This window comes from Poecilia reticulata, linkage group LG15, assembly GCF_000633615.1.
Source record: "Poecilia reticulata strain Guanapo linkage group LG15, Guppy_female_1.0+MT, whole genome shotgun sequence".
Classification (NCBI taxonomy): domain Eukaryota; kingdom Metazoa; phylum Chordata; class Actinopteri; order Cyprinodontiformes; family Poeciliidae; genus Poecilia; species Poecilia reticulata.
Genome location: NC_024345.1, coordinates 26,348,687 through 26,366,647, shown reverse-complemented (window position 1 = coordinate 26,366,647; position 17,961 = coordinate 26,348,687). Strand labels below are relative to the sequence as shown.

Here is a 17,961-nt window from a genome sequence, read left to right as displayed (position 1 = left end):
CGAAGCGCAAATTGCATCTTACCGAAAACAATTAAGCAGTAATTGAATGACATATGGAGCAGTAATATAGAGTACACAAAATGAATTGTATATAAATAGGCGTTGCGACACAGTACCTGCTATGACTATAAATATGTTGCACAGTAGCAACACTGTATACATAGCTGTCCAATAACTATACAGTACAAAGGCTAAGACTATAAATGTGTAGTTCAGTAGGTGTATAGGCCCTCAATAATGGCTAGTTTGCTTTCCTGTTGGCCTTCGGCTGAGTTACTGCTGCCGATAAGTGAATGATCTCTCTGTTCCTTTTCCGTAGAGGATACAACTTCTCCAATAATTATATCTTTGACCTCATCTCTTTGATAGACAGAGCCATTAAAGGAGCTATTAAGACAACTACCTACGAGCTCTCTCTCTGTTTTTCATCACATAGATCTACTAACCTAGCAATTCTCTGATAAGTAACTTATTTTTCCTAGACACGGGCGCTAACGGAGCTAATGCTAAGCAATGTTTGTCATTGAATCAAAATGATTAAACAGTACTGATATTAATTTGATTTGTATATTTCTGTAAAACTACAAGTGAACTGGGCCTATTTGTCTAGTAATAAGCATTAAGAGTAATTATATCAAATAATCTGAACAACACAATTGAAAACCTCAACTACAATTATTTTCTCTGTCAAAGCAATGCTGTAGATGGACTAAATATGGACAGATAGGTGGAAGTCAAAAATGCAGAATGACTGCAATCTCCGACATGTCTGGTTTTTCTCCCGCAGGTTTTGCTGACGACAAAACTTGGAACAGTACTAAGCCTTTTGTCTGCAGCTTTTGCAAAATGATGACCCTGTCTCATATGATACCATACAGTTTACATTACACTGACACTGCAAAGTTTTTAAACATAGACATACTTTGAAATCCTTGTGCATTCAAACGTTTGGAAATGGAATAAAAATGGATTATGTAACTGTAGGCATCTGTGAGATAACATAATGTATAGAAAAGCAAACTTAGACTTTAAACTTTTGTCTGACATTACAAATGACACGAGCTAAGGGAAAATAAGAAGTTGTGTTGTATATCTCCAAAAAGGAAGTATCTTTAGATCTGAATCCACATAAAACATATATAAAACACTGCTGGTGTTCTTTTAATTTAACGAAAGGTCAGATGTTATGCTTGAAACCATGAATACATGGCTGAAAGAATTTTAGAAAACCGTCTCTCTGGCAGAAACTGATTCATGAGATCTAAATCATCTTCTTCAAGGCCGTCAGCCAAAGAAATGCTTCCACTTTCAGGGTACATGTGGTCTCTATCACTGTGCTATTTCTGGACATCTCTGTGATAGTACAATTTCTAACAAAAACACTCTAATTTATGGGTCTACCAAAAATAGCAGCAGTTGCAGCCAAGGGAATACTCTACATTAAGAGATGAACTGATCAGGCTTTCTCCTGGCTGATAATAATTTCCAGTTATCTTCAAGGTTCTGACCCGTCAATTCTAATTTCGGACCATTCAAGTATTTTTCTAAGGAAAAATACATTTATTATGAATCCCACATACTTTTTGTTTTAAAAATGATCTACTTTTCCAGACTGATACTTCTTAAGGTGATAGCTCCTGTTAGCCAATTTTAAATATAAATTCAAAATACCCCTATCCTCGCAGGTATTTCTACGATGGTTAGAAATAAGAAACTGAGGCTGGATACACAGATGATACATGGAGGAACAGATGGACAGATTGATGGATGAACAAATAGACCAAAATGGACACTTGGATGATAAACACATGAATGTACTGACACAACTCTATGGTAAAACCTTTAAAAATGCAAATATTTTTCCACACTTTTTTCATAAATTCCAGACTAAGACTGAACCCTAACACTGCATGTCCCCAATCTTTATTTGGCTTAAATCAAAATTAAATGAGTACGTTATAGATTGACGCGTTAATGGACGAATGATTTTGGCAGTTCTTAGTATTGATGCATTTACTAAATGGAGGAGAGGGGAGTACTTCTTTGACCTTCAGACAACAGGATATATAGTCTCTTTCCAATCCCTAACCAAATCGTTGCTGCATATAAAAATTAAAAAATGAAAACTGTGAGATAGGATGGCTTAAAAAGTGTCTGTGCAGCATAGCTGTTATGTTCCGGCTGCTTAGCGATCTGACCCAAAGATACGGCAAAGGAGCACTCTGACTTTAACAATATCCTGACACAACAGAAGGGGCACTTTTGCTATTCTTTTCCCTGGTCAGCAATCTAGTTGATGTTTTGCCAGTTCCATGCCTTCGGATCACTGCACAGCATTTGTCAGGGGCACAAAGCGGGGGAAAGTGGTGAATGAAGGCTGAGTGATGTAACAGAGTGCTGGATGAAAAGAGACACTTTTTGCTCGGTATGTGCACATGGGAGTTTCAGCCTTAAAGAAAAATTTTCCAGTAATGCTTTCACTACTTTCAACAAACCATTTCTTGATTCTTTGTGATGAGAATACGGTCAGATTCAATTAATAAAGCATCCTGTAACAGAATGCTCAACATTAAATTCTTCAGTTCTTCAAACTGAGTGGTACTGTCCTATATAAGTGGCAGATAAAAAAAAACACTCTGAAGAAAAGGCACTTTCTGATGAAAGCCAAAGTACTAGGGTTATATAATAACACCACAGTTTGTTCTCGTTTCAATGTATAATTCAACCCAAATAAAAGAAACACTGTTCTGAAAGCAACTTCTTTTGAATATTTTATTTGCCAACACCAAGCACAAGTGCAACTCTATTCAAAAGGGACTTGTAAAAGGAACAACTAAAATCTCCTCAGGCTACAAAACAACCACACTCTCCTCAGGCTACAAAACAACCACACTTACGGCATCTGATTTAGATTGTCAAAATACAAAGCCAAAAACCACATATTGAAACTATATGTTGTAAATCCCAAAAACTCATTAACACCATCATGAACAAGCCATCTTTTTTGTATAGTTCCTTATTAAACTAAAAATCAACATCGAATGGAAAGACAAGCCTTTTGTGCAAGTTGTGCACAAGCAAAAAGACCAATGGTTAGTTATTTGGAAAAAGTTTAATTAATTTCTTGGGCAATAAAAGTCGCCCAAACCAGAAAAGACCAAAACAGTTTTAAGAGATTTACACAGTAGTGTGTGCCATAAGAGCTTAGCCTGCACTTGGGCTTCCATCAAAACCTCTTTTAGACCCCAAATATCTGGTCATGTGTGCCAGATGGCCATATGCTGGTTGAGCTTTAAATCCCTGAATGAAATCTTCTCATGGTCACAGTGTGGAGAAAAACAGTGAAGAGAGTAAACAAAGTAGAAGAAGTCTCTTTTAAAGATTTGTGTGATTGTCAGGTTTAACAGCTAAAAGTAATATTCAAAAATGACAAGAATATAACCTTTGTAAGATACATTTTAGAGATGCAACCAGGTTTTACAGCTACACATGGACAGAACAGGACTTATGGATTTCAATACTTTGCCTTCAGTCAGAAAAATCCATGGATCAGTATGGAAGTGTTGCAGAATAACCACAGAGAAAAACCATTGTATAAAACTGTAGTATTTTGTTTTGTTTCATACCATTATGTATGAAACAAAATGGTATTTTGCATTAAAAAAATACAAAATGTTATTAAATCACCCTCAGAGTTGGATTTACTCTTTACTAGATAGAGTCAGCAACTGAACAGGGCTTTGAACGACTGAGTGCTTTGGCGACACCTGTTAAAGATGGAGCTATCTTTAACAGGAAAGATGGCGACATTTCATCATCACTGGATTTCATCACAACCCTGTTGGGAATATTTGTAAAATCTTTCATTTATCATTCATGCAACTAAGGTGGCAGGTGGTATATTTAAATTTAGTAGAAATGTGTGCAAACAGATGCATGATGTTCATGAGGTATGATGAACATCGCACCTCTACATAAAAGGATCCTTACTTATTCATAAAAGTACACTCCTATCCAGTAATTTCCCCTGTACAGTGGGCCAATACTTGAGAACCCATTTAAAATCGCTCACAACTGCCCATTTTAAAAGTTTTAACACAAGATTTGTCTTGTGTTTAACAGTCTTCCTCATCTCTGCTCTTGGGATGTAGCTAGTCAGTGGCATGGGAAATTAATGGTGATTCTAGATTGATTCTAGATTGGCTTGTTGATATTTCGGCTTCCCAAATTGCATTTTCTTTTCGATATTTGAGAGAGGAAAAAAATTTTCAACTTTTCTGCTAATTTGGAGTTATGTACCAAAGAAGAGTCTGGGAATACAGGACCAGGAATAGACGGGGATCCACTATACAGTTAAACTGCTATAAAAACCTCTCCTTTTTATTAAATATTCAGCTTGACTTTTCAGTATGCTCCTCATCAATCAAGAACAGTGGTGTCAAACTCTAGTCTTCAAAGGCTGGTGTCCTGCAGCTTGTCAATATGTCCCAAATCCAACACAGTTTAATCAAATGAGATAAATACATCCCCATGCACTCAAGTCCTTATGATGACCTAATTATGCAAGGTGTGTTGGCTGAGATACATCTAAAAGTTGCAGAATACTCGCCCATAAGACCTGAATTTGAAGATCCTTGCTCTAAACCATCAACAGGATTTACTATAATTTTTAAAAGCACTCTCCAAAAATTGCAATAATATAATATGAAGGATTTGTCACACCAACTTTGAAGAGGGGAATGGTTTAGCTCTATTGTGTCTATTTTTATTATTCTGTACTTACCATCTATTTTGTGCAGAACAACTGTTGCTGAGGATTTTAATTTGCAGCAGCGTGGAGGAGGATAGGTGTCATCACTTAGGCATTAAACCATCAGAATATACGTTTTAAAAGACAAAGACGGACTGAGATGAACCGGTATTCCTGTGAGGTGGGAGGATGTAAGAGCTGTGCCGATAACTGTTGTAATACTCCATAATATAGTATTAGTGTGGTCAGGAGCCCAGCCATGGTACAATCCGACTGTTGTTGGGATTAATGCCATATTTTATGTAACTTTACATGGTACTGCTTAGTGCCAGATTATATTCCCATTTGATTCAAACTAGAGCTTCTCTCACACTTTCAAAAGGATTACCAATAGTGAAGTGTGAATCACAGGCTCTGCTAGAACCTGATGGCAAAAAATAGGAAATAGAGAATGGTAAACTTGTAGATAAAACACAATTTTATCGTCATAAATCAGTCTGTTAGTCCTCTCATTAGCAACAGCTTAACATAATATACAAACCCATTGTGCATTCACAACCTCCAGGGATTTGACAGTAATTTTCAGGAACTCGGTGGAATGAATTTTATCTTTTGTTGCTGATACTGCTGTGGCTGACATCTCTTTTGTCTGTTTTCCATTCTTAAACCGACAAAGTCAGCAGGTTTGTGTTTGTGATGGACACAGAATGCCAGATCAGCCACAGGACACCATACCACAGTTAAAAACATAGACAAGGCAGAAAATATGACATGCTTTGTCTGTCCAACCTAACATACAGTTGATCCTCAGTAACGGAAGGCCCTGTATTATTTGGTGCATGCATTTCTTGAAATCACATTGTGCCTAAGCCACCAGATTTACAGATAAAGGTACATCCTGTAAATGTAACTGCCTCTGACAATGTTATGACTGAGTTTTAAAATCCTATTATGGTGGATGGTCTATCTCACTAGAATGTCCCTCTGTCTGTCACAAGAGCAAAGCTTCATTTAAAACAATCTGTGTGTCAAATTAACTGATCAAATACATGCAAACCTCTTCAGAGAAGATTTATGTTTGATAAATTAAACAGTTTATATGGGGCATTGATGTGGTCCCCTGTTGGCACCTTGCAAATGTAAAAAAAACACATACCACCTTTTGGAATGCTTTATTTAAGTTAGCAGAGTGAAAAATAATCTTTCGTTGATGATGCTGTACTGAATTATTATTGGTTATTTTTACTTGATGCGTGGTGGAAAACACGCTGCCTTCCAAAACATTAATAAGTCAAGACAAAGAGATGCTTTAATGTTTGTTTAAAAAAAAAAAAAACAGACCTAGTTTAAAATATGATTAACAGTTGCCATTTAATTAACTAATTTTTCAACTAACAATTAAACTAAACAAATTTTCCTCAAAAGAATTAAAGGCAATTTTATTCAGGTTAGTATCTTTTAAAGGAGCAAAATTTAGAAATATGGTTTAAAAATAGGCAGAAGTGACATTTATATAGTAGTTATAATGCCTAAATTAAGGCGACTGTGGGTGGAGTAGTTGTCGTCTTGCAATCAGAATGTTGTAGGTTCAATTACAGCATCTTCCTGTTACATGTCCATGCGCCCCTGGGCAAGGCACTAATCCCTAAGTTGCCAACCAGTCTGCATATCGGTGTGTAAATATGTTTCTAGTATAAAGCGCTTCGAGTGGTCAATATGACTGGAAAAGTGCTTTATAAATTCGTTTACATGCAGTCACCACATTAATTAATCAAACATCAGTCCAAACTCCAGGCTTAGAGTTTACTAAAATATTTATGCAACTGATAGACTACATGTCTAACTTAATAGTGCTTTCAGCTGCATGAAAAAAAAAAAACTTGAAGTGGCTCTGGTTTTTCAGTCACTAACTCAACGTACTCCAACACTGTAAAACCTCCTCAACCTTTGAAAAACTTCTGTAACACGGCTAATTTATCACAGAAGCAGACACTTCACCCACCGTACAGTTTGAGAAGAGATAACCAACGACTACAAACAGACTACTCTGACATTTTCGACATGCATATGCAAAATGAAAAGACCCCTGCAGAGTTTATTACGTTGAAAGCAGAGTAAATCAAAAAAAGAAAAGGCCATTAAAAAAATAACATGGGCCAACGGATTGTTTTTGTCAGTCGCTGCTGTTCTTTGAATCTTGCCCATTTTGATATATCTAGACATACACAGCCACTAGCGAGTCAGAGCAGAAAAAATCTGCTCTGGTTCAATCCAATCCAATTCAAATTTCTGATGGTGGTCGAAGAACACCACTGGGAGTGAGAAACGGTTCCAGCAAAGCCTGCAAACTCAAATATTACTCCCTACCAGCAGCATCACAACATCCAGCAGAGCAGTGCTAGAGAACGCTTCGACTCCAGTGGCAATACAGCAGACAAAAGACCGGAGGATAGTGAAAGGATCTTTTTCTGTTGGTGCTTTTGTTTAACAGTCAAATGACAAAACTCATTTGATTTGATGTTAAACTGAGTGAGACACAAAGAGTTTTTTTCCTCCCTCAAACTAAAACAATAAAAAACAAACACTGAAACCATTTCTGGCATTTAGGCTGAAATATCAACTGAGTTTTATTATTTATATTTCATGCTGACATTTGGTGCCTGAATGTTCTTTAACTCCAAAACTATTCACTGCTATGTAGAGAGGCTCCTTCAGAAAGAAAAACGGCCTTGGAGACCTGGGGTTAGCGTCTCTTATAAATGCCTTAATTAAGCCTTCGTACCTTTATAAGACTTATCTCCTCAGGACAAAATTTACTCAGTGAAACGAATCACTTCTTCACATTACTCAATAACAATGATAAAACAGTTGCTGCATATAATCCTCCTGTATCATCAGTGTCATTTGGAATGAACAATAGCAGCCCGAACCAGCCTGCTGAGTATGCGCTCCAGTTCACCTCCCCAGGCCCGACGTTTCCAAATGACTAATGGACTGGATGTATAAAGCCTCTAAGTTCTCCAGAGATTTCTAGCTTTTCTCTCAATCCATGCAGAAAACAAAAAAGAAAAAGTTCAACCTTAGCAAACCAGCCCCCAATATCTCCAATGGTGTCAGCTAAATCCGGTGGATTTCATAATCATTTTGACTAAGTCTTAGGTTTTAATCTATGAAGCAAATATCCCATTGTTTTATTATTTTAAAACACGGAAGAGGGGGGTGGTTGAATGCAGTGGTGGTGAGGCGCTGCGGAGATGGAACAGGGCTCCAGACAGTTCAGAGAACTTAATCTGTGATTAGACAAAGTGGGGAGGGCATCAAGCTTAAAGCTATTTAAAAAAATGACCCCTCTAAAGGCTGTTATGTCCCAAACTAAACAGACAAATCCCAGAGTGTGCTGGAGTTTTGTTTTTTTTCTCCCCCCTCACCGTTTGACAGTTAATCAGACTAATCTTTTCTTGTTTTAGATTCGTTAGGATAACCAAAATAATTTTTATTTGCCAAATGCCAGAATATTATTTTTTTCCCCAGGTTATTTGTGGCCTTTATTTGCAGTATTTAGGACAGGGAATGGGCAGAGAGAAAAGGGGGAAGGCATGCAGCAAAGAGTCCAGTGCTGGCAATCTTTGACTGCCTTTGTATCTGGTATCTTCAATTATGTTACTAAAATTGTCTTAAAATTCTGAACATCATAATATTGTCTGTATAATTGAAATCATAGGGAGCACTTCAGAAAGCAGAATACGCATGACTGCAGCTATCTCAAATATGACAACAGATGAGTAAATACAGCAACGCATTATTAGACTGTTGTACAAGATCTCTGTTTCTGTGATAAGTGACAAAGATCTTATCTTTTTTTTACCCAAGAAAAATCAAGCAGAAACACATTTCCCATCGTTTTCCTTCTGACGGGATTTCCCCCTGTGTCAGAAGACGGTGCATTTGTCTCATTCGCTTGTTCAGAAATTCAGATCTCCTCTTTTTAACTGGGACCCCAGGATCCGCCCACATGTAAATCTGGCCCTTATATCCCCCCCCTATTCAGAGGTCCAAACCGGGGGAGGAAGAGAGGACAAACACATCTTGCCCTGTGTGGAATTAAACATCCACATTCAAGGCATGAAAAAGCTCTGAGCCAGGTCAGCAGAACTTTTCAGCAGTTCTGGCAACCCTTTCCTGAGAGTTTGTTGTTGGCTGACAAACAGTAAAAAGACGACAAAACCTGAAGTGGCTCGCTCTTCGGCTGCACAGCCGGATCTCGAGTTCCCAGGAATGCAAAAATGTTTCCCAAGGAAATTCCTGCTTCTTCAGGAAAGCAGGGAAGGAAACCAAGAGATTTTTTGACACATTTCGGGGAGTGGGAGTAGGCGAGAAGAAGGGGGTTTGAGTGTCGATTGGTCGACTGTTAAGAGTGTGTGTGAACAGCACGTTGGAACAAGGAGAAAAAAGGAAGTACTAATATATGCTTAACGAAAAATTTTAATGCCAGGACAGATATTTAGAATCACATTTGAGATATTTATACATACAATTTTAAACCAATTTGTAATTTCTCTTAGATTTTTTCTATATTATGGTACTGATAGAAATGTTAAAATGCTATTATTGGATTTATACTGTTGATAAACATAATCTCTGAAAATATTAAAGGAGAATTTTTCAGGGTGAGGGCTTGTTTATTAGTAGCAGTTTCCATTAGGCCTTCAGGGAAGAGCTTGTTGTTTTTACAGTTTTCAGTGCAAAGATGAATAAAGAACCTGTCACCTACTGCAAAAACCCTGTTCTATTTCATCAGCTCCATGGGAGCCTGCAGGCATCGTCTACAACTCTGTGTCAGCTCTAGGTTTGCACCACACACCACATCATCAACACATACACTCCAGACTCTACAACAATTCAAGCATCAAAAGCAGAGGATTTTTTCCCCCCTCTCTGTAGAAAAGCCTGAGGCAAATAGATTTTTATTGTTAATTTATAGTTTTGTAAACATTTAAAATAAATTTGCAACATTTTTAAGAGCATGGTGTCCTTTAGATAACTAGGTCATTTTTAAAATGTATTTGCTATAAACTTTAGTAAAGAATCAACTAAAAGCCCCACAACTGACTGTATGCATTTTTTTTTTCTTTGACGGAAATTTATCTCCACAACAAGGAAGTCATTCAACCGTCAGACAAGTTTTCTCCACCTTCACCTAATAACTTCTCATCACCTTTAGGTTGTTTGTGTACCAACGAGTCATTGGCTGGTTTCTAGTAACAAAGTTAACCAAGGTTGTAAAAAGATCTGTGCCGTAATGTTCCTCCAATATAAAGAACTTTTGTGAGATAACTTAAAAAGTGATAGAGACTGGATGTTTCTGGGGGTTTTTTAGAAGATAGGTTAAAGCAGAACTGCTTCACCTGCACAACCAGCTAGTTTATTACATCTGTGTTACAGAACTGACAAAATTCTGTTCAATTAGGATATTTTCTTTTTGCTTCAGTCCATGTATTAACCTCAGAATAGCCATCCTTCTGTCATATAACATTAATAATAAATATGTTAAACCATATTAGTAGCCTAAATTTTTTTTTTTTAGCTTTATCTGTTTTAAAAAAATAAACATGTTAAATTTTGGTGAAAATACCATGCAAACATGTTGCCTTTTAGCTCATCATGAGAATCTAATACACAGCACATTCAAAAAACCAATAGTAGAAAATTTAGAGCAAACAAGTGAAACTTTTAGTTATGGTAACAACATAAACAAGATTATTAGATTTATTTATTTGCCAGACAGAAGAAGTTATTTTTAATCTATTGAAGAATATTTTTAAGAAGCTAAGCTAACATTTAGCTCATATAAGGAATAGAGTAGACTGTCATACTAAAATATTGATCTATTTAAATAGATTTTCTAAGTTTTTAAAGTCAATTTGCCATAAACAAGTCAGAATGCTGGCGTCCAGAATAATCAGAATCAGCTTTATCGGCCAAGCTTATGCGCACAAACAAGGAATAAATATATACATTTTAGTCAAAATGTATCAAATATTTTCACAATATTTTATTTAGTCAAATATTTTGTGGTTTTTACTCCTGCTAGTAGTGCTTTAGGTGTTAAAAATGGAGCAACGAAAAGACGAGAAACATGAGTGACGGAGGACTGATGGTGCAAAGTCATTGTCGTGAAGGGCACTGGAGGTGGCTGATGAGGACTTCTTCATGAGTCCACAAGAAAACAGCGGATTAAGCAGACAGCATCTGTGTATCCAGCATCAGATTACTAGCTTCTCTTTTCCTGTTATGAAATCAGATTACTGCAGCTCTGATGCTAAGAAACAATATCCATGCCTTGAGACGAATGTGTTGTTGAACGAGTGAAGGGGTAAATTTACCTAACATACAGGTCTAATTTTATGTAATCTTACATCAATGTTTAATCTTTGGTCCAATAATAAATACAAAGGGAATTCTTAAAACACAAATGAAGGGGATTAACGGCACAGATGATGTAGGCGGTGGCATACAAACAGTTAAATCTGTGTTGACTACATATATGTAATAATGCCCCCCTGATGGCTGCATGGTAAGCGACCTAGAACAAAAACATTATGTTGCTTCAGTCCAGTTCTGACTGTTTGTTGTCGTTTGTCCATTTCACTTCCACACAAATGCAGCACAGATCAGATTTGGGGCAAGTGAAAGAAATCAAAATAAAACTGTCAGCAAGAAGAAAAAGAAAAGGCTGAAACTCAGACAGGCAGAACGAAGCAAAGCTCTGCTTACTAGAAATAAAGCTCAAACCAAGGAAGACAGATCCAGGTTGTACCTTTAAATCATCTGCAGACTCAGAATCCAGACTGCAAAAATACCATGGTGTGTTTAAGGGGGAACTAGTCAGCGTGGAATTCAGCTTTAGTCTCAAATCGGGCACACTCACTAACATGCGGACAATTAAAACACAAAATACACAGATGACTAAACAACTGCCATGGCATACCAGAAAGTCCAGCTTTTTGTGTTGTTTTTATTTTTCCTCCATTACAAATAGTCCATAAACTATCGTCATTGCTTCTTCTTAGTCGACTGTGTTTGTTCATGAGTAAAATCTGTGTGTGGTGTGTCGTCTTTGTTGTGTGGCTGTACACCAAAGACTGTGGGACCAAACCTCACATCTATCATCTATGTGTGGGGTCTCTGGTTTTGGAAATCAACTGGCAATTTGAAATTTTTGCCACGTGAAGCAGGTACTAATGATCTACAACAAGATATTATTTTTTTTATGACTGCAAGCACTGGGGAAGGGGAAGCCAAAAGTCTGTACCTGAACTTTTTGTACCAAATAAAAATCCCATCTGAAAAGATGTTAATCTACATTAACAATAGAGCTCTCTGCAGAGATGTAATATCCAAAGCACTTTTTCCCTCAAAAACACAATTGTTTCACTTCTTTGAAAGGCTTAGACTTGGAGTCATATTCTTTCTTTTTAATCGCTTTCTCACTTGGAAACCATTTCAGTGAAGTCACTTGTGTATACGTTAACATGCGAACAGGATTTAACCTTCATATGGAAACTCAATATTCTTATAAATCTCACCCCACATCTCTCTAGATCTCTTTAATTAGTCAGCAGCATGACTACAGCACTAGTCAGCTCAAAGCTAAGGGGGAAAACATGGGCATGTGTGTTGGTCCTTCATGTTTTTTTCTCAACGCCCCCTCAAAAGGTTTTGTGTTAAAATCAGCGGACAAAGAAAAACATGAATTCTTCCAAAGAGAAATAAGCAACAAAACCAACACCACATGGCATTTATAAGATTGGGGGTGGCAGTCTGGCAGCCATGGGAGTGCTGGAATCAAAACAATTCAAGTCCAACTGTTCCAACAGGCAGCCTGTTCAGGACAAGGCTTTAACAACTCTAATTTAGCAGACAGAAGCCTCTCAAATATCAGCACAGTTGGATAAAGAAGCCCCAAATGAGATTTTTTTTTTTTTTTTGCAGTTTGGCAATTCAGATTTTTTAAGGTTTTGCTTAATTAAATTGTTTTGACGGAGCATTTGGTCACTGGAGTTTTTTGTCACATGAAATGTAACTAAAACTGAATTGTGAAATAAATCCAGTTTTCTATGTTGAACTTTACAGGCAAGCTTTGCTTTTTCAATGAAAGTTAAACAAAATCTCGCCACATTTCCCTTACCTATGGGCCTCCACAATGCAGAAAACATCTCCACTTTAAAACATGTGATATAGTGGAATTTGTTCATTCAATTACATAGTGAATGAAGATGAGTGTGTGCTGAAGATTTAGCTACCGTACATATTATTCTTCAAAATAACGACTAAGCCTTATGTGTTTACAGCCCAGTTAGAAACTATCTGAAACATTTTTAACCCTGTTGTGGATTAGAGATTGTTATTGTATTTTCCAGGCACATAATGCCATTTTATAGAACATTGAGGTAACTATGTTACCTTCATATTGTATACTTCAAGAATAACTTAAAGCAAATCTGACTTCACAATCTGACGCCTTGAAATTGATCTGTCTCTTTAAGAAGCTCTTCTTTCCGACACTCCGTCTTCAGCACGTCATGACAACAATGTTTCTCCATCAACCATTCTTAGGAGAGTTGGACTGAGAGAGGTTCATTTGATAAGCTCAGCAGATTCAAAGTTCCACTAGCTATTTGCTTATTGCTGCTGCTGCTAGTCTGAAGGAGCTTAGTGAGGACGGTGCAGGGTAGAAGTGCTTTTCTACGGCAGAAGCTCGACTGGAGGCTGCAACTCCGATATGTAGCTTTGTGGAAATAAGAGGTGCTTTGTATGAGCAAGTGTTTGGGTACCCCGAATGGTTGCCACGGGAGATTCAAGGATTTCTCAGGCATTCATGAAAGTATCAAGGCATCATTCCAGGTACATTTTTGGTGAGGGAATAACATGACATAAAGCTAAAAACAATAAATACACATTTTACATGGGGAAAAATGTGAAAAAAATTGAATGCATTTCCAAAACCTCTGAGAAATTGTGTTAAATAGTTGAGATTTTCATATTGACCCCCATACGCTGACAGCCTGACACATGGTGTACACAGAAACAAGTGCTGGCTGACATATGAGCACAAAGGATAACTTCATTCACAGACGATAAAATCGCAACAAAACATATCCAATCATATCCTGCACTATCAACAAGATGTGATGTACTACAGATAGAAATCAACCAGTACATTTCTAGGTAAAACTTTACATGCAAATTCATGGATGTGGTTGGATGCAGCGGGGAGCTAATCTAAGTGCAAGAGCACAGACACAGAACAAGAGCACACCTCGATTTTACAAAGAGAGGCAACGGACAAAAGATGTCATAAAGTGGCCCAGTGCCAAGGGTGGGGTCAGCAGAATAACTGTCAGGAATCACAAACCTGTGCTAGAAGACTCCATGAAAGTAGAGCAGTGCTTTTAATAAAGCTGCCAGGTTTTACATATAAAACTAAATAATTACTAAATATGCACAGCTGTGTGTGATCTCAGGCATATAACACTCACAAGGAGAAAAAGAAAATTTTTTTAAAAAACCCAGCAAATCAATAGCAGCCCCTATTGCCTTCATTTGAAACCATTCCATGGGCTGGACACCCACATTCGCTACAGCAGAGGAACAAACAGCTGCACAGAGAAATAGCCCAACCCCTGAAAGAATGCGAAGGCTAAATCCCCCAAAACAGGCCTCGGGTTGGGCTCTCTGCGCAAGTGTTCATACAAACATGTCTGAGAGCATTAAATCTGTGTAAGGCAGAAGTTACTTTGAAAATTAATTAAGCACAAAGCCACCAGGTCCAAAATCATTTACAATATTATAAAGACCACATAAACAGTGTCATAAATCCTCAGGCTCATTAACCATTACCATTTACTCCTATGCAACAGAGAGAAACGCAACTACTTTCAGTCTCTGTCCACCAATTGAGTGGTGAGCTTTTACTGTGCGCATCAATAATAATCTGTTACCGCGCTCAAACACATTTGTCTTTAATACAGCCCTTTCTAAGCTGCACACAACAGAGAAAGTCATGGGGGAAGGGAGATGAGAAATCAATGCAGCATGTATGAGTCGTTCTATTAATGCACCGTCATGTAGCCTCCTGACCTTGTGAATGCTGCTATACCTGAACATGACTGCGCCAGTGTTGTGGCAAACAAACACCACCAGCTGCTGCTGCTGCTATGAATTCTGATGACGAGATCATCACAACGTGAAGCATTGAATAGCAAGAACTGTGCAATAAAAACACACAAGTGCCAGGATCAGAATCTAAAATGGAAACGCTATCGCCATCCGACTTTTAAACAAAGGAATAAATTAGAGAGCAGAACCCTCAAGTCAATACGCTGTTTAGTGTAATAACTGCTGGCTTTGAAATTTGAGTTATCGCATCCAAAGATGGGACAATGCTTAAAAATGGGGGTCTGGAATGCACTTCCAGAAAAGCACAGATAATTGGGCTAATTATTGGAATTGGGCGATTTCACACTTTCTCATTCTTGATTTGCCGTTCAGAGTAGGGCTGCATTACATTAGAACATCTTGAACTGACAATAATATTAGTAAATCTTGTCATGACAATCAGTGCAATATGTGCCCATTTTCTTCCTTCCCCAATTTCTCCGCACTCTGCAGCCATAACTTGCGCTCAAAAATATCTCCCTTTTTCTCAAATAAATAAACGCAGCATAACAAAGCAACAGGCTGCAGTAGCCAAAATGCTTCAGCAATTTTAGTACATCGTAAGCTAACCGTGCTAATCTCAAATTTAACATGGTTTAAAATGACAACTGTAGAATAATTTTGAGGTTTCTTTCAAATATTAACCCACTCCTGTATAGCTGCAGATCCGTGCAACACTTCCTGCTCTCTCTCACACAATGTGAGGTTTCTTCTGTTAATAAATTAATATTCAATCCCAATAAAAATGTGCATAATAGTTGCAGCATTGTGAAAATAAATGATTTAACAATCCAACATGTGACGGTTAATCAGAAATGCTTTCCTTCTATCAAGTTGAATAAACTTCTATTTGAAGGCATATTGGAAGAAAAAACTAAACACCTTGCTGATTGAATTTACATTTTGATGTATGCAAAAACATAAAATGTTGTATAGCTATAATTAGGGATGCACCATTCAGACTTATCCTAGCTAATACCAATTGCCAGTTTTGTTTGAGATGATTTTTTTTATTTTTTTAAGTTTAAACACAAATGTGCTGCCTCGTCTTTAATAGAGCTGGTGGATTTGAACAGAACAGAAAATTGAAAAATTTTTAAATTACCCCAATTTGACCAAAATGATCTGATTTTTAGTGAACCGAAAAACATGCATGTGGGAGTTCTTAATTTTGATACAGACTCGTCAGGATTTCTCCATTAGATAATGCGAGCCAGTTCTGATCTTTGACTGATTCATTTGTGTGTCTCTTGCTGCATCCCGTCTTGTAAAGTCAACTTGATATGCTGTAATTTTTTTAAGACTGGATTATGTATGTACACATACTTTCATCACATATTTCCAAATGTGGGAAAATAGCTACAATCCCACTTGAACTTGCATACCCATGCAGGAACAAAAGCAAGAGCAGACAAACACATACATGCAAATCGATAGCAGAGGAAACCCTCCCGTTTTGCAAGCCCACTTCCAACCAAGTAGATCTAGGTCAAAGCTGATTAATGTACCCACAGCCCCCCAGAGGGTTCCTGATCAGGTGGCAGCAATGCCTGTTCACTGAGGATCCATGCAATCGCAGGGGTATTGAATGTTTCTGCATTCAGCACCATTAAAACCAAACGGATGGGCCGTGACATTCGCATGCAGAATAACCGACAGAGCAACACACAACGCTGACCTAGAAGAGCACGCAAATCTGCATCAAAACAACTAGCCACAGAATAAAAAAAGCAAAAACATGTGTTGACTACGAACTGCCTGCCAGCTCCGGACATAGATCAGTTGGATCAGCTCTAAAAGATGAAAAGGATGCCTGCTCGGCATCCATGTCGCTGTATTTATAGACAGTTATGCTATTAGGCGGCATGCATTCCGTAAATCTGATCAGTCTCACATGAATACGCAGCATGAGAAAAAAATAAATAAACTTTTAAATTGTTTTGAGCGTACGCGAGAAGCAGATGAAATTCTTTTAACTGAACTTTTGTTAGCTTGTTATAACGGTCCCGATATAATTTTTACATTGAATGTTTCCAACAACTTCGGGTTTTCTGTGACTTGTTTAGGGAATAATTTTACTTAATTTGACAGCTGGAAATTAGAACCTGACATGTAACATTCAAAACAGAATACAAATAAACTGAGATGTATTGAAGAGTAAAAAAGCATCAACGCTGTTAGCTAGATAGCTTTAGCAATAGCTCCCGTGCTAGCTAGCCTCCGTTGTGGGAATGTGAAGAAGCTCGTCTTCCCCTGCTTCACAATACGGTAAATGAGGGCGTTGTTCGTTACAATTTATATTTTATTAAGCAATGCTTTATTTTTTTAAATATATATATTCTGATTCGTGGGACAAGTTTCTCCAACACAGCAGCGTTCATGTTACCTCGGAACGCAGCTTGGAGATGATCGGTCAATCTCCCAGGTCGCAAAGAGGTTCATGGGCACGGGCATACTGCTGGATCCAGAGCCGAGGACCACAGCCCCGGCCAGCGCTCCGGTCGGGGGCATCGTCGGTGCGGGTCCGCTGCTGCCGCTGCCCGGGTTCAGGAAAGCAGCCCGAACGCCTCCTCGCTCCACAGCCGCCGCCATCATCACCACCACCACCACCACTGCCTGGAAGCAGCTATAGTTGAGCGTCGGACGAACGCGGGAGCCGCTGATCCCCTGCCGCCGCCAGCTCCTATTCCTCCGGTCTCCCAGCGTCCCTTCACAGACGGGGGATGTTGATAGGCGGGGCGGGGCTTGTCCCCGCTGATAGGGGGCAGTGTTGGGGGGGGACTTTTATTTACCATTCAGCAAGACTTGGAAACATATGGGTGATTCTGATTCAAGGTACATTTGAATGGAAGAGGAGGTGGGCCATTGGATTAAAAAAAAATTATAACTGTGATATTTTTACAATTTTGACTTTAATCTTGCAATTTAAATTCAGAATTGTGAGAATTTCTTAGAACAATTGTCTGAATTTATTTTATTACTTTATTCTCACA

At 38.1% G+C, this 17,961-nt stretch overlaps 1 protein-coding gene across 2 annotated transcripts in view; it reads right to left on the bottom strand.

The window, feature by feature from the left end:
- The window catches only part of LOC103477281 (phosphofurin acidic cluster sorting protein 2), a 50,150-nt gene extending 32,463 nt beyond the window's left edge, over positions 1-17,687 (bottom strand). For both annotated transcript variants that reach the window (XM_008430286.2, XM_008430287.2), the window contains exon 1: positions 17,355-17,687. In XM_008430286.2, coding sequence (XP_008428508.1) covers positions 17,355-17,563 — 209 coding nt within the window. In that variant the 5' untranslated portion in view covers positions 17,564-17,687. The remainder of the gene's footprint in view (positions 1-17,354) is intronic.
- Positions 17,688-17,961: the final 274 nt, after the last annotated feature.